This window comes from Theropithecus gelada, chromosome 6 (genome assembly GCF_003255815.1).
Source record: "Theropithecus gelada isolate Dixy chromosome 6, Tgel_1.0, whole genome shotgun sequence".
In the NCBI taxonomy this organism is placed as follows: Eukaryota; Metazoa; Chordata; class Mammalia; order Primates; family Cercopithecidae; genus Theropithecus; species Theropithecus gelada.
In genome coordinates, this window is record NC_037673.1 from 38,599,053 (window position 1) to 38,625,663 (window position 26,611).

The following is a 26,611-nucleotide window of genomic DNA, read 5'->3' on the forward strand; positions in this document are numbered from 1 at the left end:
TAATCTTCTGCTTCTTATGGATATTTCAAAATATTAATATAACTAATAATTGATGTAACAAATGTTAATAGCCATTACCATGGAAAATGTGTTAGATTTTTTCTTACAAACTATAAATTCATTGACCAAATGTTTCTGAGATTTTAAATTATTCTAGAATAGGGACTAAATCTTAAACAGTTTTTCAGTACCTAGACAAAGTAAACCAGAGGTGACAATAGTAGTCAATATACTACTGCACTTTTACGATCCTGACCATCTCTCCATATACCATCATCACCAAGTCCTACCAATTTACTTCCATAACATCTTTACCTCTACTCCCCTCTCCTCATCTAATTAACTGACTAACTTGGGCCCGCACTCTCACTCTGACTACTGCAATAGATATCTAATGATCTCCTTACTCTCTAGTCACCTTCCCCATCCATCACTTGTTGCTATACCAGAAAGCAGAGTTCATAATCTAAATCTATTTTAAATATTTCAAAAATTCTGATGGAAATATCTTGTAATAAAACTTCAGATGAATCTCACATTAAATGAAAGATCTAACCGGCAATAACATTTGGAATACTGAAAATAGGTAACATATGTCTTTGATTTGGAAAACAGAAAATTATGTAGCTAACTATTGTTTAGTAAATAAAGACTATTTTGCAAATTAATTAAAAATGGCAGGTTCCTGGAGTGGAAATAAAAGAAAATATTTTGTTTGTATGATAATAAAATATTACAGAAAATTAATCTGACCCAGATGTTACTAGATTTATTGTCCTATTGATAAAATAAAACTTATGTGATGAAACAATCAGAGGATGCAATATAACTAAATGAAAGATACACAATTAAGTCTTATAGAAGATCAAAAGAAAGATCTGTTTGATTAGTAGTTGTAAGTGGTTTGTCATTTAAGCAGCATTTTAAAGACATATTACAAAGTTCACCTGAAATTATACAACAGTTCTACAACCATAAAACAAACATATCTCCAATAATTGTAGAATCTACAAAAGCTTTCATATTCATTTCTAAGTCAGTTTTTTCAATTAACTGAAAAAGGAGAGAAAGAAAGGGAGAAGGAAGGAGGTATAGGAAGTATAGGAAATCGATCTTCCTGGGTGAAAGAATTCTAACATTTTATGACATTAAGTTATTTTTTAATACTTTCTGATCTATTACTATTCTTATAAGGAGCTTGTAAGAAAATTTCTCCAAATAGCAAAATGCATGTAATATATTCTGTAAAATATTTTGCTGAAAAACCAGGCAAAATGGTTTTTAGACTTAAGTCTGCTATAATAAACTATGCTACCTTGGCTAAACCAAGCCTCTCTGTGCCTCAATTTCCTCATTTGTAAAATGAAGATATGTATGAACAGATAATTTCTAAAGTTTCAAGTATAAAATTCTATATAAATCTTGTGTCTAGTAAACATATACTTACTTAATTCACCAGATTGTGCTATGAAATAGATACATAAAATTTTTACAAATAAAATCACTCTTCTTAATTTCCAGGAAATATATGCAAAGAAACTCTTAAACTGTGTGCAAATCAGAGAATGCTTTCTTCATAAAGCAATGAATGCTCAATAAGGGAGAAGCCATAGAATGCAGTCACTGTTAAAACTGTAAAAGTTTAATAATCTCTTCTGGCATGACAGGACAGATATATAAAACAAATTAAAGATCCTGACTAGGTAATAAATTTGTGGAACTGACACAAAGGAATTAGAGAAGCACTGAGTTACCTAAGGGGTATATCTAATATTTGAGCTGAGACTAGAAGATCAATGTAAGGTGAGAAGGGCTGAAAATGAAAAGAGTAGGAAGAAAGTAATAATTGTGGTAGTAGTGGTGGGTAGTTTGCCTACACATGGTGGCATAAGACATGTCAGATAGAAATGGTTGGCTGGACCAAAACTGGGCTCTGAAGGCCAAAGTAGGCAGGTTGAACTTCAAACTCATGGGCCAATGTAGGTTTGCAAATTTTAGAGAAGAGGGTTCTTGCTCTGCCTTTGCCACTATCTTGCTACGTATCAAGGGCATGAGATTCCAGTCAATGAATCTCTTTCAAATGTAAAAAGTTTGTGGTATTAATTCCTTATTACATGAATAAAGAAATTATATATGAAAAAAAGACAGTTCAAATTAGGTAGACAGCAAGTAGAATTTAAATAAGATTAAGAAAAGAATAGTAACAACTGACTAGCGGAAAAACTACATTAAAAATGAGAGAAATAAAGCCACAAAAGAGCTGCCTGCATTGGAAGGGGGAAATCAGAGACATGGAAAAGAAAAAAGCAGACAGAATATTTCCAAATGAATGAGATGAGTAAAATAAAAGAAAAAGTAACATAAGAATTCCTTAATTATTCATAGCGTAAGTTATCCTAAAGCAAAAAGTGTTTTTCCTTATCTTTTAAAATGTAATAGACTAATACTTTTATTACAAATTTTAAGACTTTTGGGAATGCATACAAAAAAATTCAGTGATACAGTAATTATAATATTAAACGTTAATTTCTACTGCAGGTTGAGCATCCCTAATCCAAAAATCCAAAATGCTCCAAAATCACAAACTTTCTGAGCACTGACATGAGCCAGAAGTAGAAAATTCAGCATCTGACAATTTTGCTTTCTGATGGTTCAATGTACATAAACTTTGTTTCATGCACAAAATTCTTTAAAATATTATACAAAATTGGCTGGGTGTAGTGGCTCACACCTATAATCCCAGCACTTTGGGAGGCCGAGGCAGGCAGATCACGAGGTTGGGAGATTGAAATCATCCTGGCTAATATGGTGAAACCCCATCTCTACTAAAAATAAAAATGAAAAAAAAAAATTAGCTGGGTGTGGTGGTGGGCGCCTGTAGTCCCAGCTACTGGGGAGGCTGAGGCAGGATAATGGCGTGAACCCAGGAGGTAGAGCCTGCAGTGAGCCTAGACAGCGCCACTGCACTCCAGCCTGGGCGACAGAGCGAGACCCCGTCTCAAAAAAAAAAAAAAAATTATACAAAATTAACTTCAGGATATATGTACAAGGTGTATACGAAGCATAAATAAATTCTGTGTTTAGATTTAAGTCTTCTCATTCACAAGATATCTTCTCATATACACACAACTATTCCAAAACCCAAAAAAATCCAAAATGGGAAATAACTTCAGGTCCCAAGCATTGTGGAAAAGGAATACTCAACCTGTAGTACAGCTGCAGGTTTAAAAAAAAAAAAAAAAGGGTGCCTCAGATGCTAAAAGCACTAATGAAATTATAGTTTCTCTGGCCAATAGAGGCCACTGTTCGTTCGGCAAATGTGCTCTCACTCTAATTCTTTTAGCGTAAACCAAGGAAAAGTCCTGTGCCACAATTCTTCCTCTGATTCTATATTCCACCACCAAATGTCAGCAATTTTCCTGTTCTAAGATTCACAAACGGTATGTGAGTCAACTACTCTGCATCTCAGAAGACAATCAAATGAAATGATATTTTTGTTATGCTGCTATTAAATTATTTTTGAGCAATTAAAACCTGAGCTACTTTAAATTTTAACTTTTGCAAAAATACAAAATTGAAGTAAAACATTTACTAAAATATCCAAAATTGAATTTGTCTGAATCCATTTGAAATTGTCTTCTCTTCTGACAGCAGTCTCTACAGCGGTGATGCTCAAAGTGTAGACCAGGAAATTCTGAGGGTCCTTAAGATATTTTCAGAGATTCTGCATAGCAATACAAAAATATCATTTGTCCTTTTCACTCTTATCTTCTCAGAAGTGTGTACTAAAGTTTTACAGGGGCTCCACCGCATGTGTTATTAAAACAGACTGAATGCAGAAGTAAATATGATAATCCAAATGACTTGTGTATCAAGATAAAATTAAAGAGAGTTGCAAAACTCTGAAACAACAGCCCTCTTCTCATTATTTTTTGGAAAATATAGTCATTCCAAAGTGCCCATCAACCAATGAGTGGATAAAGAAAATGTGGTATTATACACTATGGAATATTACTCAGCCATAAACAATTGAAATAATGTCTTTTGAAGCAACTTGGATGGAGCCGGAGGCCATTACGCTAAGTCAAATTAACTCAGGAATGGAAAACCAAATATTGTATGTTCCCTGCTTCTAAGTGGGAGCAAAGGCATATGAATGATATAACGAACTTTGGGGACTGGAGGTGGGGGGAGTTTGGGAGGAGGTGAGGGATAAAAAGATTACATATGGGGTACAGTGTACACTGCTTGGGTGACAGGGGCACAAAAATCTCAATCACCACTAAACGTCTCCATGTAACCAAAAACCACTTGTACCCCAAAAATTATTGAAAAAATAAAATAAAATACGGTTTTCATAAAAATGTTATTTATGTTTGTATTTAATGTGTTTATTATTTTAAATATATTAACATATATTTTAGTTCCTAATATTACAAATACTGACATACATAACCCAAATAACAAAAAAATTGTTCTACGTTCTTCAGAAACAAATTTTGTTTCATCCTGAATTCTCAGTCATGGAAGAAGGAAGAATTGTATAAATAAAAACCATACATTTTTAAAATCTGAATTTGAAAAGTCAAATTACAATCCTAGTGTAACAGTTCAAGTCTCCTAATCTATCTCCAGTATCCTTCTTAGTAGAATTTCAAACTTCTTTTAAGACTTAATTCATCCATTTACTTGTTCACCTGTGAGTACTATTACTAACCAAAAGGTAGACAATTGTAAGAAAAGTGAAAAAGAGGGAACCCTAGCTAACACAGAAACTGAACAGTACACCATTCTGGAACCTGCATGGAATTGAAAGACAGGAAGAGGGAAAAAAGAACTAAAAAATTCAACTGGTAAATATTTTTAGATTTTTTATGCAAATGAACATATACTTCATGATTCATAAACATTAAGATGAAATATGAGGGATACTTGTCTCACTCAGGCTGTGTCCCAACCAAATTTACTCTCAGTTCACTTTCTTCTTCCACCATTAGGGTTTATCAAGTAAAACAACAAAGCATTCCCTGAAGGCCTCTCATGAGAAGCATTATGGATTGTCCTTAACACCCTCTCTTGTGGAGTTTAGGCTGTGACCTTTTATCCTGTATAAGGGCCTGAATTGTTTATTGCAACTGCCCACAGACTGTATCCAAATTCACCTTTAAAACAATGAACTTCTAACTATTTGTGACTTCCATTTAATACTATAAACTCTAAGTATGCAATAAAGAGAAAATTAGGATGGGGAGCAAGTAATCCTCTTTCTTCAGTAACTTATCAAAGCGGTAACTACATTTACATGTCTATTAAAGGAAGAAATATTCTTCACAATAAACATTTTATAAGAAATATTGTCCTAGCTATACCCAATCACATAGAATAATTCCACAAAATATTTGTTTACCTCAAAGTTTAATGAATTTATTTAATATATAACTTTAATAAAAATGTTTAATAAAAGTTTAGTCTTTAATCTTAATCAAGATTTCACAAAACAGTCTAATCTAAAAATGTAAATATTAACAAAAAAACCATAAATTTGCCTTTTACTCTCACACATAGAGCATACCTTTCTGACTAATCGAAGTGCTTGTGTCCTCTCTACCTCGTTGCTCTGTTGTATGTCAATGCACCTAAACAATACACAAAATATTAATCATTGATAAAATTCTATTAAACAACTTTTTGTATCATAATACTGCTTGATGAAACCCATTTTCACCATGTCAATATGGTATATTAAAGTTTTGGTATATGATTTCTCAGTACCAACATATATTTATTTAATTAACGCATACATCTCTAGTGATAAATATCTGTCAATTAAAAGACCAATTTTTTCTTTTAAAACCTCAGGAAAGAACAGTATAGTAAGTAATTTATAAGATAAGACTACATCTATTTATAGAGAAAGAACAATAAACAAAGTATTAAAAGTCTACTAAAAAAATTCACTTTTCTCTGATAAAATTCAGACATTTTATAAAAATTGTAAAGGAAAAATAGTTCAAGGCTCTTTTCATTTAATTGCAATTTTGACCGGGGCTTAAACTAAATTAGGCACTATCCATAAAAATTCTATCTCACCAAAATATAATTTGAATTCTGAATTCACTTCAAATATTGATGTCCAAACAAATACCACCAAACTGACATTTCTTTGTAAAATGTGTTAAATTATCCAATTTTGAAAGTCTTTTGTTTATGTAGGAGCATTTTTATTTAGACAGTTCATTATTCTAATCAACGCTTTATATATAGATAGTCTGCGATTCAAAAAGCATTTCTTCTATCTGAATACAATTAATCTAAGGCAATTCTATTAAAATACAAATGGACTTAGAATTCCATTCCTGGTCATGACAGAGATGGGAGGTTCTGACTGTCTTGCCAAAAACAACCATAAAGGTTTTAAAAAAAAAAACAAATACTTTACAGTATAAAACAACTATTAAAAGGGCAATGAAGAATAATCTCTGAAAAAAGAAGCACAGGGAGCTCCACATTCAACCACATTTGTTCCCTGGGTGCATTTATCAATGTCAATCCCTGGCCTCATGGGCAGAGTTCTAACAGAAAGCAGAAATCAGGCTGTCCTGAAAAGACAGAGGTTTAACATCAGGGCAGCCAAAGTAGCTGGGACTTGAGGGGTAAAATCCCTGAGAGAAGAAAACAGAAGAAAATGAGCTAAAATCTGCATGCAGTGCTCTCTAAGACACTTGTCAACATCTACATTGTGCAAAAGCAGAATTACACTCTAAGAAACAAAGGAACAGAGTATAGATTTCAGCAGAAACACAATACTCTAAGAAATAGGTTAGGGTTAAAGACTGGTTAAGGTGAAAAGATTCTGCTCAATATATCCACTCTGAGATCCTAAATAGCCACTTCTAGGAGCAAAGGCAAATCTAATACCAAACTTTAACAGAATCAGTGTAATAAACCAACATTCTAGAACAAAACTTAATTCTCTTAAAATGCAAATAACATGATCCTGAGACAATAATTATTTTTTTTTTGTTTGGATTTTTTGTTTTTGAGACAGAGCTGGTGCCTCGGCCTCCTGAGTAGCCGGGATTACAGGCGCGTGCCACCGTGCCTGGCTAATTTTTGTTTTCTTAATAGAGTCGGGGTTTCGTCACACGTTGGCCAGGCTGGTCTCGAACTCCTGGCCTCAAGTGATCTGCCCCGCCTGAACCTCCCAAAATGCTGGGATTACAGGCATGAGCCACCAAGCCCAGCCCCAACAATTTTGAATACCGATGTTCACCATTCTATCAGACAATATGAGGCATGGTTTAAAACAAAGGGCCAAGAACCAAAAACTAAGAAAAGAAAATGGCACTACAAATAGAATACAGGTGATTCACATATTGGAGCTGTCAGAGGGGACTTCAAAATAACCATGGTTAATATGCTAAAGAAAATAGAAGAAAAGATGAAGAAATAAAGCAGAGACCTGAAATCTTTAAATAAAACTAAAATAGGCCAGGCACGGTGGCTCAGGCCTGTGATCCTAGCACTTTGGGAGGGCGAGGCGGGTGGACTGCTGGAGCTCAGGAGTTTGAGATCAGCCTGGGCAACACAGTGCAACCCTGTCTCTACTAAAATAGAAAAAAATTAGCCAGGCGTGGTGGTGCGCACTGGTAGTCCCAGCTACTCGGGAGGCTGAGGCAGGAGAATCACTTGAACCCAGAAGACGGAGGTTGCAATGAGCTGAGATCAGCGCCACTGCACGCCAGCCTAGGCAACAGAGCAAGACTCCATCTCAAACAAACAGGGGGGAAAAAAAAACCTAAAATAAATAAAATAATAACTGAAATTAAGAATTCATGAGTCATGTACTAGCAGGATGAAAGGTTTTTAATAAACAGGTAAGTAGAAAAGTAAGCACACTGAAATACAAAGATTAAACACAACAAAAGGTTGAAAAATACAGTAACGGCATCAGAAACGTGGGACAGTAAAAAGATCCAACATGTGTATAGATGGAGTACCAGTCAATAGGGCAGAATATACAACAGAGTAAAAAAAAAAATCTTTAAAGCAGCCAGAGGTAAAAAGATACATCCGAAAGAATCTCAAAGACATCAAGAATTCCTACATAACAAGAAAGAGAAGCTACTTATTGTTCAACTGTTATTTAAAAAAAAAAGAGAAAAGAAAAGAAATTAAGAAGAAAAAGAAATCCAGAAGACAATAACCGAAGCACTAAAAAATAAATAAGTGGTAATGAAAACAGCCTTTGAACATGAAGGCAAAATAGAGGGATTTACAGACAAAAGATGACTAGCAGAACTAAATATATCAAGGATATATGTTCCAATCTCTAGGATAACTACTAAAAAGAAGGAAAGACTTCATAGCCAAGACACTAAAAGAGGAAAAAAACTGTTATTTCAAATGAAGCAAAAAAATGATAAATACAAGAACAAAGAACATATGTGACAAATAGAATAGAAATACCAAGATAGCAAACAAATTCAAGTATTAGGAAGCTAGTAATGAGACAACAAACTCAAATACACACAAATAATTACATTAGACAAAGGCCATAAATCATGCACGTAGCAAACAAATCCAAGTATTAGGAAGCTAGTAATGAGACAACAAACTCATAAATACACAAAAATAATTACATTAGACAAAGTCCATAAATCATGCACATAATAAACCACTAGACATAAATAGTCTAAATACTCCAGTAAGAAGACAAAGTTGGTCAAACCAGATATTAAAAAAAGGAAAACGATATGATATTTACAGGGGAGACACTTAAATGTAAAAACAAAAAAAGAAAGTAAAAGGATGGTAAAAGGTATACCATGCAAACACTAGGCAAAAGAAAGGTGGTAATGTATTATTAGATTACATGAACACTCATAAAAGAAGTATTACTAGGAATAAAGAGGGTTATTTTATAATTATAAAAGGATTAAGCCCAACATGAAGATTTAGCACTTCTAAACATGAAGTAACAACAAAGCTTCAAAATCTGAAACAAGAAAAAGAAAAGTCAGAAAGTACTATATAGGTGAAAAATAATTGAGTCTATAATTTTATAACAGGCTGAAAAAGAAAACCCAGCCAGAGAGATCCATTAATGAATTATAATCATGTAGGACAAAAAAAAAAAAACAAAAAAACAAAAAAAAACACATATCTTACATATATTTTCCAAGTAAAATGAAAACAAGGCCACATTTCCCTAGTTGTTTTATAAAACAAACATACATACTCCCAATACTAAAACCAGACAGACTTCAGATGAATGGAAAAATAAAGGTCAATACCTCTCATGAACATAGGTGCAAACATCTATAAAATATTAACAAAGGATATTAAGTTACATATGAAAAGGGCAATATATCACAAATAGTGGTGTTTATTTAAAGAATGCAAACTAGGAATATAAAGAAAATCTAGTAATAGTTTATAGAAAGTATAAATAATGGTGAAATACTGAATGCTCTTCACCTGAGTTCAAGATCAAAACAAACTTGTCCATTAGTATCATTCCTATTCAGTGCAATATTCTAACTCATGTAGTAAGGTAAGAAAAAGATAAAGATTGGAAAGGAAGATATAAAATGGACATCATCTATAATTAATGCTTATACACATGGAAAATCCAAAGTAATCTAAAAACAACCAGAACTGAAAAGTGAATTTGGCAAGATTGCTAAATAAGAGGTCAATATCTCCCCTCAATTTTTTTGTATATTAGTAACAAAAACAGAAAAGAATAAGTTTTAAATTATATTAATACTATCATAAAAATATCTTAAACTGAATAAATATGTTCAGGACCTCTGCAAAAAACAAACACACACTACTAAATACTGTTGACAGAAATCAAAGTCTCCAATAAATAAAAGTTTAGAAAATTCAATAATAAGATGTAAATTTACCCCAAATTGATCTAAATGCAATCCCTACTAAAATCCCAGCAAGTTGTGTGGATATGGACTATCTTATTCTAAAACTTATATGAAAATGCAGAACCCAGATTAGTCAAAATAGTCTTGAAGAAACAAAATTAGACTCACATTAACAGGTATCAAGACATATTATAGAACTGCAGTAGTTAAAACAGTTGAGAAACCGGTGCAAGGACAAATATACCAACTAAAGAGGATAGAGAACCCAACAATAGATTGCTACTGAACTACCTGATTTACCACAAAAGGTGACACAAATCTAGACGTGAAATGAAAATGTTTTCAATAAAAGGTGCTAATTTTATTGGATATTCACAAAGATAAAAATGAATCATGACTCGCCATCTATCTCATACCTTACACAACCATCAAATGAGATCAAATCAAGTAAGATGGTTCAAAGACTTAAACACGTATAAAGGAATAAAACCTTTAAAAGAAAACATAGATCTCTTCCAAATAGACCAAAAAGCATTCTGGATTTCACTAATTATGAACTTTTGTTCATCAAAGACCCATTAAAAGAGTGAAGAGGTAAGGCAGAGGCAAAGCAAAGGCAAGGCGAACTGAAAGAAGACATTTTCAATACATACATCTGTAAAGACTCATATCCAGAAGATATCAAGAATTCCTACATAACAAGAAAGATAATCCAATTCACAAATGAGTAAAAGATAGGATACCCAAACTTTCAACCAGCAAATGAAAAGTGCTTAACATCATCACTCATCAGGGAACACAAGTTAAAACCACAATGAGACCCCACAATGAAAACCACACAAGAAACGATATAACCAAAAACTGAAAATATCAAGTGTTGATGAGGATACGGGGAGACTGAAACTCCTATACATAATAGTAGACATATAATCAGTGCAATCATTTAGCAAACTCTTCAGCAATATCTACTAAAGCTAAACATACATGTATCTTACAACCCAGAAATTCTAGTTCTACATATACATAAGAGAAATGAGTGCATTTCTTCTTCTATAAGAATATTCTTGCAGCCTTCTACAAGAATATTCAGGGCAACTTTATTCCATAGTCAAACACTGAAAACAACCCAGAAAAGCTTCAACAGAATGGAATAAATTGTGGTCTATTTATAAAATGAAATGTTACACAGCAAGAAAAAACAAAAACAAAAACAAAACAAAACAGAAAAACATAGATGAATCTCAAAGATAATAATGAGAAAAAAAGAGTAATTACTGTATACGTCCAACACAATGCTCAAGAAGAGGAAAAACTAGTGTGCAATGGGAAAAGTTAGAATTATGTTTACAACTGATTGCAGTGTATAACAGCTTTACTGGGATGTGGAAAATGATCTAAATCTTGTTACTTGGGGGGGCGGGGTGTGTGTGTGTATGCAAAACGCATCAAGGTTATACTAGAGTAAAAATCTGTACACTTTATGGTAGACATGCTAAAAACTCAACACAAAATTTCAAAAACATATAAACAACTCTAGGAAATTTACCTAGCTATTAAATAGTCCACTTTCAATTTTAGCACCTTCTGGAGAATACTGGAGTCTTGGATGAGATATCGAAGCGCTCGTAGCCCTGCTGCTCGCACTTCTTTTGCTTCATTTAATAAAGCTAACCGCAAACTGTATGAAAACAAACAAAACAGAAGTTTTGCTGCACAGGTTTCAAATACACACAAAATTATATTACCAAATTATTCCTCAGCCAAAATATGCAAAAATTCTAGTCATGAACGGAATTCTATCTAAGAGCATTCTACATATATAAAAATTATTCACTCCAACCCATACAATTTCACTTAGTGTTGCTTTTTTAAATCTGTGCCTCCTTAGTACATTCTTGCCAATCAAGAAAATGTTACTGAGTTCTTACCTTCTGTTCTTTATTTTATATAAACAATGGAAAATTAAATACACCTTTTTCAAGCTATACCATTTGTGTCTCTACAATCAAATATCCTCTCTCTGGCTACCTGTTCCATACCTCTCCCAAAAATCATTGGTTTAAATCAATGATAAAAATAATTTACACCAATAGCAGGCACAGACCTTTTATATCAATTTTAATTCCTAAGAGTACCTAAAAGATAGTTATAAAACTATATAACATGCCTCTACTAGTGTGCATGGGCAAATCAAGTCTGTTGTAAGCACCACTTTCTCTTAGGTAAGACCTAGAGTTATAGGTTCCTCTTGTTCCTGGGAATAATATGAGAAATTTAGTCTGCAAATTTCAGATTTAATTTAAAAGTTTAAATTATAGAAGTCCAGGTATTTTTGAACATTCACTTTGGTTCCCCATATTTAGTAATTAGAAAATATCACAAAGACTCACAAAAATAAAACTACTGTAGCTCTTAAATTTTTCTGATGTTCAAGCAACTGTTTCTATGAAATCAAATATGAGGTGCTGTATTATTCTATTTCTAGTTTAAAATTACTAAAATTAAAATTACTAAAATCTGGAAGGGATGGGAGAGGGAAATGAACTACACTTACCAAATTATGATATCCTCATAGTTAAAGCCCAGTTTTTCTTCACTGTGGCCAATATCACAAAGAAGCTGTCAGAAAAACAAAACAAGTATGTATGTATTGTATATTTTTACATGTTTATATACATTATATGTTTACACTGCAAAATAAGGTATTTTTATGGAATATTTTGAAAACTATGATTCTACTGTTCAAATAGGCAGCTTTATTTATATCATCTTACTATTTCTCATTTGCTCTGCCAGTTTTAAGTTTCTTTAATCTTTTATCTTTCCTGCCTTTTAAAAACTCATTTGTTTTCTATTATTCCATTTTCCTTCTCCATAATTTACTGTTTTAAAAATGGTTCTTTTAGTGGTTACTACTAAGATTACAACATGCATTGTTGACTCATCTAACAAAAAGTATCACTTCACAATGTCCTCAATAATCCCAGAATCTCACACTTTAATTTTACTTTCTCCCCTCACATTTCACTTTACAATTGTTTTTTCTATCTTTTAAAAACTATACTGTATTACTGTTTTTGAACAGTATTTATCAATTGAACAGTCAATATCAATTTATATTTATTCACATATTTGCCCTTTTTATTATTCATCATTTTAACGGTTCCTTAATGGGATATCTTCCTTCTACCTGAAGAACTCTGTTGTTGCTGTTGACTTGTTTTGTTAGTGTTTTGATTTAATTTTAGACCAGGTTGCTGGTAATGATTTTCTTGTTTTTTATTTCTCTGGAAATGATTTTTTTTTTTTTTTTTACATTCAAGTTTGAAGAATATTTTGCTGGATATTTAGAATTTTAGGTTAGCTGCTATTTTCCTCCAACAGTTTCAAGATGGCTTCCATTGTTTCAGTTGTGAAGTCTGCCATCAGAGTTATTGCTGACTCTTTTGAATGTCATTTATTTCTCAGACTCTTTTTTTTTTTTTTTTTTTTTTTTTTATGAGACGGAGTCTCACTCCATCACCCAAGCTGGAGTGCAGTGGCGCGATCTGAGCTCACTGCAAGCTCTGCCTCCCAGGTTCAAGCGATTCTCCTGCCTCAGCCTTCGGAGTAGCTGGGATTACAGGTGTCTGCCACCACGCCCAGCTAATTTTTGTATTTTTAGTACAGACGGAGTTTCGCCATGTTGGCCAGGCTGGTCTCGAACTCCTGACCTTAGGTGACCTGCCTGCCTAAGCTTCCCAAAGAGCTGGGACTACAGGCGTGAGCCACCGCACTGGGCCTCTCAGACTCTTTTTTTTTAAGACGGAGTTTCGCTCTTGTTGCCCAGACTGGAGTGCAACGGCGCAATCTTGGCTCACCGCACCCTTCGGCTACCACAACCTCCCTCTCCCTCGTTCACGCGATTCTCCTGCCTCAGCCTCCCTAGTAGCTGGGATTACCACCAAGCCTGGCTAATTTTGTATTATTAGTAGAGACAGGGTTTCTCCATGTTGGTCAGTCTGGTCTCGAACTCCCGACCTCAGGTGATCCGCCTGCTTTGGCCTCCCAAAGTGCTGGGATTACGGGCATGAGTCACAGTGCCCAGCCTCTCAGACTCTTTTTAAGACATCTTTCCTTAGCTTTGGTTTCCAGCAATCTTATTACAATGTTTCTAGGTGTGGTTTCCTTTGTAGCTATTCTGCTCAGGGTAAACAAAACTTCCTAAATCTCTGGGCTGATCTATTTCTGCAGTTTTGAAAAATTCTATACAATATATTTTCAAAACTACTTCTGTCCAAACTCTCCTTCTGGTAATTCAATTAAATGTATGCCAGATCTTTTCATGTGTATCACAAATCTGTAAATCCTCTTTTGTTTTTTTCCATTTTCTTTTATCTCAATGCTTCAGCTGAATATTTTCTATAACCTGTTTTCTGATGTGTCTAATCTTCTATTACATGTATCTAATGAGTTTTTAAATTTAGATACTGTATTATTCTCTTCTTGAATTTCCATTTAATCTTTTTAGTCATTCCAATGTGCTAATGAAATTCTTCATTTCACATCAATTTCTTCCATACATCCTCTATGTTCATGACATAGTTGTTACTGAAAGTAGGTTTCATCTAATACACTTGAATGATGTGGATCATCTCTGGATCCGTTATTAGCTGTTTTCCCTTTCAGTCACGTAATCCTGTCCTTTGGTGGCTCCTCAGTCTTTGATTGTATCTAAAAACTTGCAAAGATTTGATGGTGTTATCTGTCTCCACAGAAGGTTCAGCCTTCTTTCTGTTAAGCCACTAGATGGTGTTGAGTCCACATGAGGGGGCTGTCCTGGTAAGACCAGGCCTACCTCTGCTTTCTGCTTGCCACCTGAAGTTTCAACTGAAAGCCTATTGTTAAGAAACCTCGTACAAGGCAGATGAAAAATTTAATTTTTGTTTTGCAAACTCCATTCCTGATTTTCAAAGATTTTCCACTTAGGTTTTAAGTTTCTCATCCCAGGTAGCCCCAGGATTAAACAACTGAATTGAGGGGAGAATCTCCTCACGCTTGATGCACCTAGGACTCCACCAAAACCTCTGTGCTGTTTTGTCTTTCAGCAACAGTATTCCTGGGCCTAACGCCTGAATCTTGTTTCCTGCCCACACTTAACATCAGCAAGTGTCCCCTGGGAAAAAGTTGTTGAAGCAGCTTACTTGTACAAGATTCTCCCTTTTCTGAAAGGTTGGCATCTGCACTTATTGTTGCCCGAGCAGCTGCCTGCTGCCTTCAAACAGGTTTTCCTAGTTTTCATTGAGAGCGGTGGTCTAATACTAGCTATATGGATCCCACCTGGATGAATATATGCCTGTTTAATCTAGGTATGAGTTTGGAGAATTTACTTTTACCTAAAAGTTATGTATAATGTCCTTAATTGATTTATTGGGGCTAACTGAAATGGATTAAAGAGAAGATAAATCATGTATTTAACACTGAAGACCAAGAAGGGTCTCCAAAGTGCTATTAATATTCTTTCTCAGTATGAAGTTATAAACACTGTAACCATACAGTATAAAGCAACCAAAGTGATCAACATATCACATCACATCTATGAGAAGAATGGACCCTAAGAAAAAGTTGATCATAGAAGTTTACTACCCTGTTGGTAGGATAACTATAAAAATTTCCTGTCCAATTTTTTCTTTACAGGAAAAAAGGGGAGGGGAGGAGGTCCCAAATACAATAGGATAGGAGACAGGACCAGAATAGCTGCTATCAGATATTGCAACACTGCTGATATTACAATACTGGTATTCCTTAAAATTTTGATATGACGAACAAAGAGGCTTCAGACTTTCAAAGAGTATAAATAATGTTTTTCTTTTGTTTTTACTGTCTTGTACAGTATTGCAAGTAGTTAAAAATTTAAAAGAATGCATTTTTATACATACATATTTAAAACAATAACATAAAAATTTCTAAGTTTTGAGATAAAACTTCTATACCTCTAAAAAACCAACCATATACCTAAAATTAAAAGTGACATAATGTGTTAGTAAAAAATATTTACAACAAGTACGGTAAGAAAAAGGTTAAGGCACTGTATGTAGTTTGCTAGGGCTACTATAACATATATCACAGACTGGGTGGCTTAAACAACAGAAATTTACTTTTTCATAATTCTGGAGGCCAGAAGTCTAAGATCAAGGTGTTGGCAGGGTTGTTTTTTTCAAAGTCTCTCTCCTTGCCTTACATATGACTATTTTCTGTATCTTCCTATGTGTATGTCTGTCTCCTAATCTACACTTTTTTAAGAGGTTATACTGGATTAGGCCCACCCACCCATATGACCACATTTTTCCTTAATTACCTTTTTCAAAGGCCCTATCTCCAAATACAGTCACATTCTGAGGTATTGGAGGTTAGAAATTCAACACACAAATTTTGACGAGACACAATTCAGCTCATAGCATTCCATCTTCACCTAGCAAACTAATACAGATCCTTATATTGAAACAAATTGAAGAAAGACTTCTCAGGACCCCAAAGGAGGACAGGCAAAGAAAATGTACAAGGATTTTACTGAAGAAATATAATTGACAAATAAATATGACATATATTCATTTATCCTAAAACCCAACTCAAATGAATTGCAAAGTTCTACTTAAAACTCACAAAAATGGCAAAATATTGTTTTAAATATTACTGTATAACATTATTATTGTAAATATTTCAAAAAATAGTTTAAAATATTGTATATTACTATAACACTGTTTTTAGATATATTGCAAAATATTATTTTAAATATTATTATATATTGGTAATGGGATTGAAAACTGAAAATATCTTATAAACTAAATTGGAAAGATGCATTAAGATCAAGATCCACTTTTGGAGATTTATGTATTTTAAATTATTTTATTAATATAAAGTAGGTTCAAGTATAAGATGCTTATGACATTATTTACAACATTAAAGAAACAGAAATAAAATGTTTGTAAAGGAGGAACTTTATGAGGCCATTAAAATAATATATAATAAGAAAAAATATGCATAATCTATTGCTAAGTAGGGAAAAGATTCCGTAAGATACATTTCTTAAAGACACACTTTAAAAAAAAGTGTATACATTAAAATTTAACACCAAAAATTTAACAAAAAAGAAAGTAGAATCACAGATAATTTATTCTCCTCTGCATTTTTGTGTATTTTATAAATGTTCACAATTAAACATGTATCACACCATGTAGGAACAGTTTTATATATAGTATTGATGAATATACACAGAAGTAACAATTATTGACTGTTAATCTTCTCAACCCTAGTAGTATTTCTGTACATGAAAACAACTGAGGCTTAGAGAGGTTAATATGACTTCCTAAGGCCACAAAGGTAATTAAGTGGTAAAGCTGGAAATCAGATCAAACCAGTGTGAGGCCAGAGCCCACTGTGAAAAACATTACTACAATTTTATATTGAAATTATTTACACAGGGTTGGGGATGAGGGGAAGTAAAAAAACAACTGAATATTACCATCTTATTTCATTTCTCCAGCCTCAAATGTGGCATCAAGAGTCTGGAGAACTGCACCCTGGCTATATATATACATAAAACAAATAAGAAAATTTAACTATTGTTTTCTCCAGAACTGCTAACTAAAAATATACCATAAAAAAACTGCCCATTTCAAAGAATGAAAACATAAACAACTGCACTTTCACTACTTAAAATAAATTATTAGTTTTAAAGATTTCTCACATATTTCAGAATACTAGCATTATCACTATGTGGTACCATACATGAATAAGAAAGAAAACTATGGTCACTAGCTATGATTACTTCATCCTTGGGAATATCCAAATATAAATAATATAGAAAAATTAAAGTTAGAATTTGTTTATATCAACATACAAAATATTGTGCTTTTAAACTGGGAAAAAATGTCACTTTCTTAAATTATAATTTACACATATCAACTCAACTGCTTAAAAAGGCAGTATTTCCATTCTTCTGCTACAGGAACAGTGAATGTTAATAAAATGAAAGGTTGTAAAATTCTACCAGTATACAAAGTCTTGTCCTTTAAAGGGTTGTTTTTTCCCGTAAGTGTATACTTGACTCTCATTTCCTGCATTATGTTTCTCATATTTGCCAACCTTGTAGAAAACTATAGATTCAGAGAACACAATTTTCTTTTTTTTTTTATTTGAGACGGAGTCTCGCTCTGTCGCCCGGGCTGGAGTGCAGTGGCCAGATCTCAGCTCACTGCGAGCTCCGCCTCCCGGGTTTACGCCATTCTCCTGCCTCAGCCTCCCGAGTAGCTGGGACTGCAGGCGCCCGCCACCTCGCCCGGCTAGTTTTTTGTATTTTTTAGTAGAGATGGGGTTTCACCGTGTTAGCCAGGATGGTCTCGATCTCCTGACGTCGTGATCCACCCGTCTCGGCCTCCCAAAGTGCTGGGATTACATGCTTGAGCCACCGCGCCCGGCCTAATTTTCAAATTATCTACCTTCTCAGACCAGAAAAATATATGACCATTTACCACTTAACATTTCCTAGAGTTAGCAGTTTTAGTGAAAAAGTTAAACAAAATTAGAAGGTATTATAATCTTAAAAAACAAACATGCACAATTTAAAAATTGTATAGAGGTGTATCATTTTCTGATTATTAATGTTGATGCATTTCAATTGCAAGAAAAATTTTTGAGAAAGATGCTGAATCAGCTGGAAACTGGAAAATCATAAATAACTAAAAAGAACAATTATGGCAGAAACACAGTATATTTGTTATTAATTAGTGCCTATTTTCCAGAGATAGTAAATAGAATTCAACAATGGTTAAATGCTTTCAGGTTGTTTCCAGGACTGTATAAGAGGGCTTTAATCAGTCTTAAATGAAAAACCTTTTGAATCAGAATTATCCCAAGCAGTGATTAAACTTTCTATGTGTAACTAAATTCACATATATATTGGGAATAAGAAAGAAGATAGTAATAGAATTCTAAATTTTGGATTATCAAAGAAATATACTTTTACTGTTAATCACTAAGAGTTCACATATAGATCTCAAAATATTATAAGAATGACTTTGATACAAATTTCTTGTGATGACTACCTTACTAGTTATCTCCTAATTTACAAAACCAAACCCTAAGGTAAACATTAATCTCTTTAGCTTTTTCTGTATGTGATACGGTTTGGCTGTGTCCCCACCAAAATCTCACCTTGAATTCTAATAATTCTCACGTGTCAAGGGCAGGACCAGGTGGAGATAACTGAATCATGGGGGCGGTTTCCACCATGCTGTTCACATGATAATGAGTTCCGTCTATGACCATATCACCCTGAACACACCCAATCTCATCTGACAGTGAGTTCTCACGCTATCTGCTGGTTTTATAAAGGGCTTCCCCCTTTGCTTGGCACTCATTTTTCCCTCCTACTGCCATGTGAAGAAGGATGTGTTTGATTCCCCTTCCACTATGATTGTAAGTTCCCTGAGGTCTCCCCAGCCATGCAGAACTGTAAGTCAATTTAACCTCTTTCCTTTATAAATTATCCAATCTTGGGCAGTTCTTTATAGTACTGTGAGAACAGACTAACACAGTAAACTGGTACCACAGAGAGTGGGGCACTGCTGTAAACATACACGACATGTGGAAGTGACTTTGGAACTGGGTAACAGACAGAGACTGGAATAGTTTAGAGGGCTCAGAAGAAGACAGGAAAATGTGGGAAAGTTTGGAACTTCCTAGAGACTTGTTGAATGGCTTTGATCAAATTGCTGATAGTGATATGAACAATGAAGTCCAGGCTAAGATGGTCTGAGATGGAGATGATGAACTTGTTGGGAAGTGGAATAAAGGTGATTCTTGCTATGCTTTAACAAAGCGACTGACAGCATTTTGCCCCTGCACTAGAGATCTGTGAACTTTGAACTTGAGAGAAATGATTTAGGATATCTGGCGGAAAAAAATTCTAAGCAGCAAAGCATTCAAGAGGTAACTTGGTTGCTCTATAAAGCATTCAGTTTTATATATTCACAAAGATACAATTTGGAATTGGAACTTATGTTTAAAAGTGAAGCAAAGCATAAAAGTTTGAAAACTTTGCAGCCTGATGATGCAACAGAAAAGAAAAATTTCTCCTCCATTTTCTGAGGAGAAATTCAAGCTGGCCACAGGAATTTGCACAAGTAACAAGGATCTGAATGTTAGTTACCAAGACAACAGGGAAAATGTCTCCAAGGCATGTCAGAGATCTTCATGGCAGCCCCTCCCATCACAGACCCAGAGGCCTAGGGGGAAAAAGTGGTTTCCTGGTCAGGGCCCAGGGACTTGCTGCTTTGTGTAGTCTTTAGTGCCCTGTATCCCAGCTGCAGCTAAAAGGGGCAACACAGAGCTCAGGCAGTTGCTTCAGATGGCGCAAGCCCCAAGCCTTGGCGATTTACACATGGTGTTGGGCCCGTGGGTGCATAGAAGTCAGGAACTGAGGTTTGGGAACCTCCGTCTAGATTTCAGATGGTGTATGAAAATGCATGGATGTCCACACAGAAGTGTGCTGCAGGGGTGGAGCCCTCATGGAGAACCTCTGCTAGGACACTGCGGAAGGGAAATATGGGGTTGGAGCTCCCACACAGAGTCCACACTGGGGTACTGCCTAGTAGAGCTGTGAGAAGAGGGCCACTATTCTCCAGATCCCAGAATGGGAGATCCACCGACAGCTTGCACTGTGCACCTGGAAAAGCCACAGGCACTCAATTCCAGCCCATGAAGGCAGACAGAAGGGGGTGCTGTATCCTGCAAAGCGACAGAGGCAGAGCTGCCCAACGCTGTGGGAGCTCACTTCTTACATCAGCGTGACCTGGATGTGAGACATGGAGTCAAAGGAGAACATTTTGGAACTTGAAGGTTTAATGACTGCCCTATTGAGTTTTGCACTTGCATGGGGCCTGTAGTAGTTCTTTCGTTTTGGCCAATTTCTCCCCTTTGGAATGGGAGTATTTACCCAATGCCTGTACCCTCACTGTATCTAGGATGTAACTAACTTGCTTTTGATTTAACAGACTCATAGGCAGAAGGGACTTGCCTTGTCTCCAATGAAACTTTGGACTTGGACTTTTGGGTTAATGCTGGAATGAGTTAAGACTTTGGGAAACTGTTGAAAGGGCATATTTGTGTTTTGAAATGTGAGGACATGAGACTTTGGAGGGGCCAGGGAAGAATTAAAACGTTTGGCTCTGTGTTCCCACCCAAATTTCACATTGAATTGTAATAATCCTCATGTGTCAAGGGTGGAACCAGGTGAAAATACTTGAATCATGTGGTCATTTCCTCCATGCTGTTCTCATGATAGTGAGTGAGTTCTCATGAGATCTGAGAGAACTCACTATCACTGCTTTTATAAGGGACTTCCCCTTAAAAAGTCCTCTGAGAGAACTCACTATCAGTGGTTTTATGAGGAGCTTCCTTCCCCCTTCACTCAGAACTCATTATCTCTCCTGCCACCATGTGAAGAAGGACACGTTTGCTTCCCTTTGCACCATGATTATAAGTTTCCTTAGGTCTCCCCAGCCTTGTGGAACTGTAAGTCAATAAAACATCTTTCCTTTAATTACCCCGTCTCGGGCAGTTCTTCACAGCAGTGTGAGAATGGACTAATATACTATGAAAGACACAAGAAGAAACAGAAGAACACAGAGTGAGTTAAAACATGGGCATCCTGTGAAGCCTCTACTAATAATCGAGTTGCTAATTAATCTTCAACCATTAGGTAGCAGTTTTGTCACTACTATTTTAGCCATTACTGGTGACATCCTATCTCCTATATTAATGTAAGTCATTAAAATGTAATTCTGTCTACCCTATTTCATAGGCTTGTTATTATATATTATGAACAAATCATTGACTATGTTTAGAAATTGTTAAAGACATTACAAAATGTAAGAATTAGCGTTAACAGTCACATAAAATGCTAAATTATTAGACACCACACTTTTCATTGGGTTTGGCACTCCCCATGCCATCCATGCATTTTTTTAATTGGCTATCGGTCACAACGCCTAGCTAAACATGACCAAGTAACATCAGAGTTCATATACAAAGATGTTAAGAGAGCGTACTCTCTGCTTTTCAAGACTAGAAGTATTAAGGATGATGTATCTTATCTTAGTCCCATGGAAAGTGTTTACCTGAGAACGAAGACAACCTGAAAGAAAATAGGAATGAAAAGTAGAATGGCAGCATGTGACTGACAGTGTCTCAACCCCTGGGTTGTCTTGTCTGAAATTAGGATCCAACATTTGATATTCCTAATTATGTACACAAGTAACTTCTTTATATTTTAGCTAAGATGAATTAGGTTTGCTGAATTTGTTACTTATAATCAAGTTAAACATTCAGTATCTTAAGTTCACAATTATTTTATGAGTATAACATGTTAAACTTAACATTTTTATACAAGCAAAACAAATACTATTATACAAATCTTATTTTAAGATGGGTTAAAGATTTTGATAATGTCACTGGTTTGCCTACTAAAATCCACGTCCATCCTCAGTTAATCAATCTGTTATTTGTTACAATAAATCTATATGACTTTCTTACACGAATACTAAAATATTCAAAAAGGGCTATAAACAATTATATTCTGACAAAGATTACAACAGAACCGTAAATTATCTCCAAGTATTAAAAATTTGTCTGTTTATTAAAATGATCACGTTTTAAAAAATGTAATGACTAGTTAAAACTAGGTAGTTCTAAATGCTACTCCCGTTTTACTTGTATTACTTTGAAGGTTAAATAGCTCTTCCAAATAAGCAAAAGAAACAACAACCCTAATTTTAAAAAACATTATCTCACATATTAGAATTCCATGGCAGTCTTTCACATGGCAATTTAGACATAAACACACACACACACAGCTACAAAAAAAAGTAGATTGATACGTATAGAAAAGGAAAGCATCCTACGATATATCGGGATGTTGAAAGCAGCAAACTGCAAGTCAATATACGTATACATACACAGATACATATACACATACACATTTATATACACATATATCACATTCTCATTTTAAAAATACCTTTTTGCATATACATCTACAGTCATGCACTGCATAACGACTTTTCAGTCAATGATGGATCACATGTACGACTGTGGTACCATAAGATTATAATACTATATTTTTACTGTATCTTTTCTATGTTTAGACACTTACCACTGTGTTACAACTGCCTACAGTATTCAGTACAGTAATATGCTTTACAGATTCATAGCCTAAGAGCAACAGACTATACCATATAGCCTGGACATGTAGTACACTACACCATCAATGATTGTGTAAATACACTCTATGATGTTCACAAAACGATGAAATCACCTAATGATACATTCCTTGAATATATCCTGGGTAATAATGGTAAATAAATGATGTATAACTGTATAATAAATGGCAAATAAACTGAGCACAATAATAAACTCTTCATTTTGTTTAGCTCATTTAAATATCACAATTCCCAAGAAAATACACACATACATTTATATTTATAATTATACCAGAAAAGGATAAATATTTTCTAGTGGTTACCGCTGGAGAGTGGTATTTCTGTCAGAACAGGGAGGTGGGTGGGAAGGGTATGAAAGGGAAGAGTTTCACTTTTTATCATATATTCTTCTGTACCATTTTAATTTTTTTATACTCAGCTTATACCTTAAAGTTTTTAAAAAGCAGAACAAAATAAATATTCCTTTAAAGCTTCTTTTAATGTAAATATATGAGATTAAGTATAGGAAAAGAGAACTTTTAAGATATGAAAGAGTTGAAATATTTTCATCTTTAAAAAGCAGGTCTTTAGATTATGAGCATGTTGTCAGTTTTAAAAATAGAATACTAAGATTATATTCATCAGCAGTCTGTTATACACATTACTTTATCCAGTGAGATGATGTCAGAAGGCAAGCATGGGTGTGTGACATTCACATGGTTAAAGGATCACATCACTAGCTCCCTTTCTTTATACCTTAAAAGGAGGTTTAGTTTTGAAGCTGAAGTTCACCCTATACAACATTTTAATGTCACTGTTCTAGTAAGATAAATTAATCCTAACAGGCTTATACTTAATAACAAAACAAATGCCAGTAAAAACAAAAACTCATATTTAAAATGCATCATCTTCCCAATCTAATACCATTAATTAAACACATATTATGTGACACACTTTGGAGTAGAGAGGGATATGAGGGTGGAAAAATAAACATTATGTATTTTTTTGTGTTTGAGAAACTCGGTTTAATAACAGAGCAACCTACAATAAATAATAAAACAGATAAAATTTAGTAGGCATATCTATCAACTAAATGGAAACACAGAAGAGGGTGGCAAACAAACTCCACTAGTCCTGGTATCATAATTATTTTTCTTATTTTCTTATTCTATAGAGCTATTCTTAGAAATGTCTGAGAATTCCTAAATTTTACTCAATAAGCAAATGAATGAATTTACAGGTTTTATAGGAATACTAGTTACCTAAATATTTATAAACTTAGGTCTCTAACAAATGGAATTCAAGACACAGTACAATTAAATTCAGTGTTTGTTTTGTGCTGCATATTTGAATAAATTTTATAATAAAATCTACACACAATTTATTTACAGAAATGGTCCTTAATGGGGGGCAATTTTGTCTCCCAGGGAACATTTGGCAATATCTGGAGATATTTCTGCTTGTCACAACTGGTTTGGGGCGGGGGTGCTACTGGCATCTAGTAGGTAGAGGCCAGGGACAATGCTGAACACCCTAAAATACACACAGCAGCTTCTCAAAACAAATAATAATCTAGCTCAATTTGTTAGTAATGCCGGCACTGAAGAACCCTGATTTACAGTAATAGTTTACCAATTGACAACTCAAACTATTAAGCAGACTCACCACCTTATAGTCAGCTAAAAAACTAGAGAGGTGACAAAAAGAACAAAAAAACACAAAAACCAAACATGAGGTTGAATCAAGGCACCGCCTATTACAGAGCACATATTATGTGCCAGGCACTAGACTGAGACCTTGCCTCTACAGAAAGCAAGATTACCTCTGAGTAAAGAAATCTGCCTAAGATTGCCCTGACAGTTAATCACAGTTGTGCTTCAAGTCTCCATCTGTTTGATCTAAAGCTCATGCTTTTCCCAGCACATCACTAAGAGTCAAAACACATTTTATCAAGTCCAAAGTTCATGGACTCTATTCAGAGGACAGCCCCTAAGATCGTGACTCAGGGCGTACTCACTCTTAGAATAGACAAATTCTAATAAGTTTGGCTATCAGGATTTTAAAATCATAGCAACATAGCAAAGAAAGGGGCTGCTGCAAAGCTTGCACCAAGGCCAGAGGGATATATGAAAATCATTTTTTAAAGGATATGGTAAAACAAAAAACAAACAAGACTACAAAAAGTACAAAAGTTTAGAGCCTTCATTACAGAGATGTATCACTGCACACTCTACAGTGGTACAACAGAGAAAAGGAAGGAGAGGGGAACAGAAAAGGGGGCAAAGGGACTGAGAAAAGATGGAGGACGAGAAAGGTGACACGGAAGGGTGAAGAAAGAAGAGTGAGAAGATGAAGAGGGGAAAAAGGAAGAAGTAGAGAAGGGATGAGAAGGAGTAAAGGCAGAAGAGAGTCGGGGAGCACAAATCAAGAAAGAAAGAGGAGGTGGAGTGAATAACTTAGTGAAATACTGTGGGGGGGAAATTTAGACCGACAGAAAACAAGGAAACTGGAGAGAGAAGAATAAAGAAAAAAGGGAAACTAATCCTCATGCAAGAGAACCTGGGACCCAGACAGAAATAAATGAGAAGGGAGAATAAGACGTGTTCAACAGATTCCTAGAAATGAAGGCTTTTAAGCCACTCCTGTTCCAAAAAGCTGTGTATCTTCACTGTCCAATGTGGTTACTAGCTACTAGTCGCAAGTGGCTATGAGCACTGGAAATGTGGCTAGTCTTATAAACTTGCTTTCAAAATTTTAGTATGAAAAAACAGCAAAATAACATTTAATAATGTTTTATACTAATTACATCAAATGATAATGTTTTAGATATACTGGCTTAATAAAAATATTAAAAATTAATGTCATGTTTCTTTTTACTGTTTTAGTATGGCTACTAGGAAATTTAAAATTACATATGTGGCTCACGTTATATTTCTATTAGGCAACACTATTCTAGATTTTTAACACTGCTGTAGGGCCCATGCTGGTAACAAAGTAAAATAACAGGAATTACTGCCCTTTTCACCTCCATCCCCAACTTTCAGAATCCTAATTGGCAAGAGATGTGGAACTATATATCAAGGTGTCCAAACTTGGTTATAACAGCAATCATAACTGCAAACAGGACACAGACCTCTATTATAATTGTTTTTAATGGTTAAAACTAAGGAAGTGAGGCTTATTTGAATTAAGTGAAGATTGGTGAAATAAAATTGTAAAATTTAATAAAAGACAATGAAACTAGAAGATGCATTTTGCAACCCTGGAACAATGTTGGAGTCTTAAAGATGTGACATTATCTCACCACCATGTTGAAGAAAGATGTTTGAAGACTTTCATTACATTCACTCACACTACAAAATACAGAAACATATTTCTGAAAGCCCATTCTCCAGTACCTATTCAATGTTTTTAAAAGTTTTTTTTAAAAAATGACTTTCTCATCCCTCATACAAAATCATTTTCTCATCTCTTATATATTAAAAAAGA

The 26,611-nt window shown here is 34.5% G+C and overlaps 1 protein-coding gene across 3 annotated transcripts in view; it reads right to left on the reverse strand.

Annotated features, from left to right (window-relative positions):
* Window positions 1-26,611, reverse strand: part of RICTOR (RPTOR independent companion of MTOR complex 2) — a 129,101-nt gene that overhangs the window by 51,738 nt on the left and 50,752 nt on the right. For all 3 annotated transcript variants that reach the window (XM_025388458.1, XM_025388457.1, XM_025388456.1), the window contains exons 4-6: window positions 12,439-12,503; window positions 11,431-11,562; window positions 5,573-5,636 (exon numbers count right to left, since the gene is read on the reverse strand). Coding sequence is in view for 2 of the 3 variants with exons in the window: in XM_025388457.1 (XP_025244242.1) it covers window positions 5,573-5,636; window positions 11,431-11,562; window positions 12,439-12,503 (261 nt within the window). In the remaining variant the exon portion in view is untranslated. The remainder of the gene's footprint in view (window positions 1-5,572; window positions 5,637-11,430; window positions 11,563-12,438; window positions 12,504-26,611) is intronic.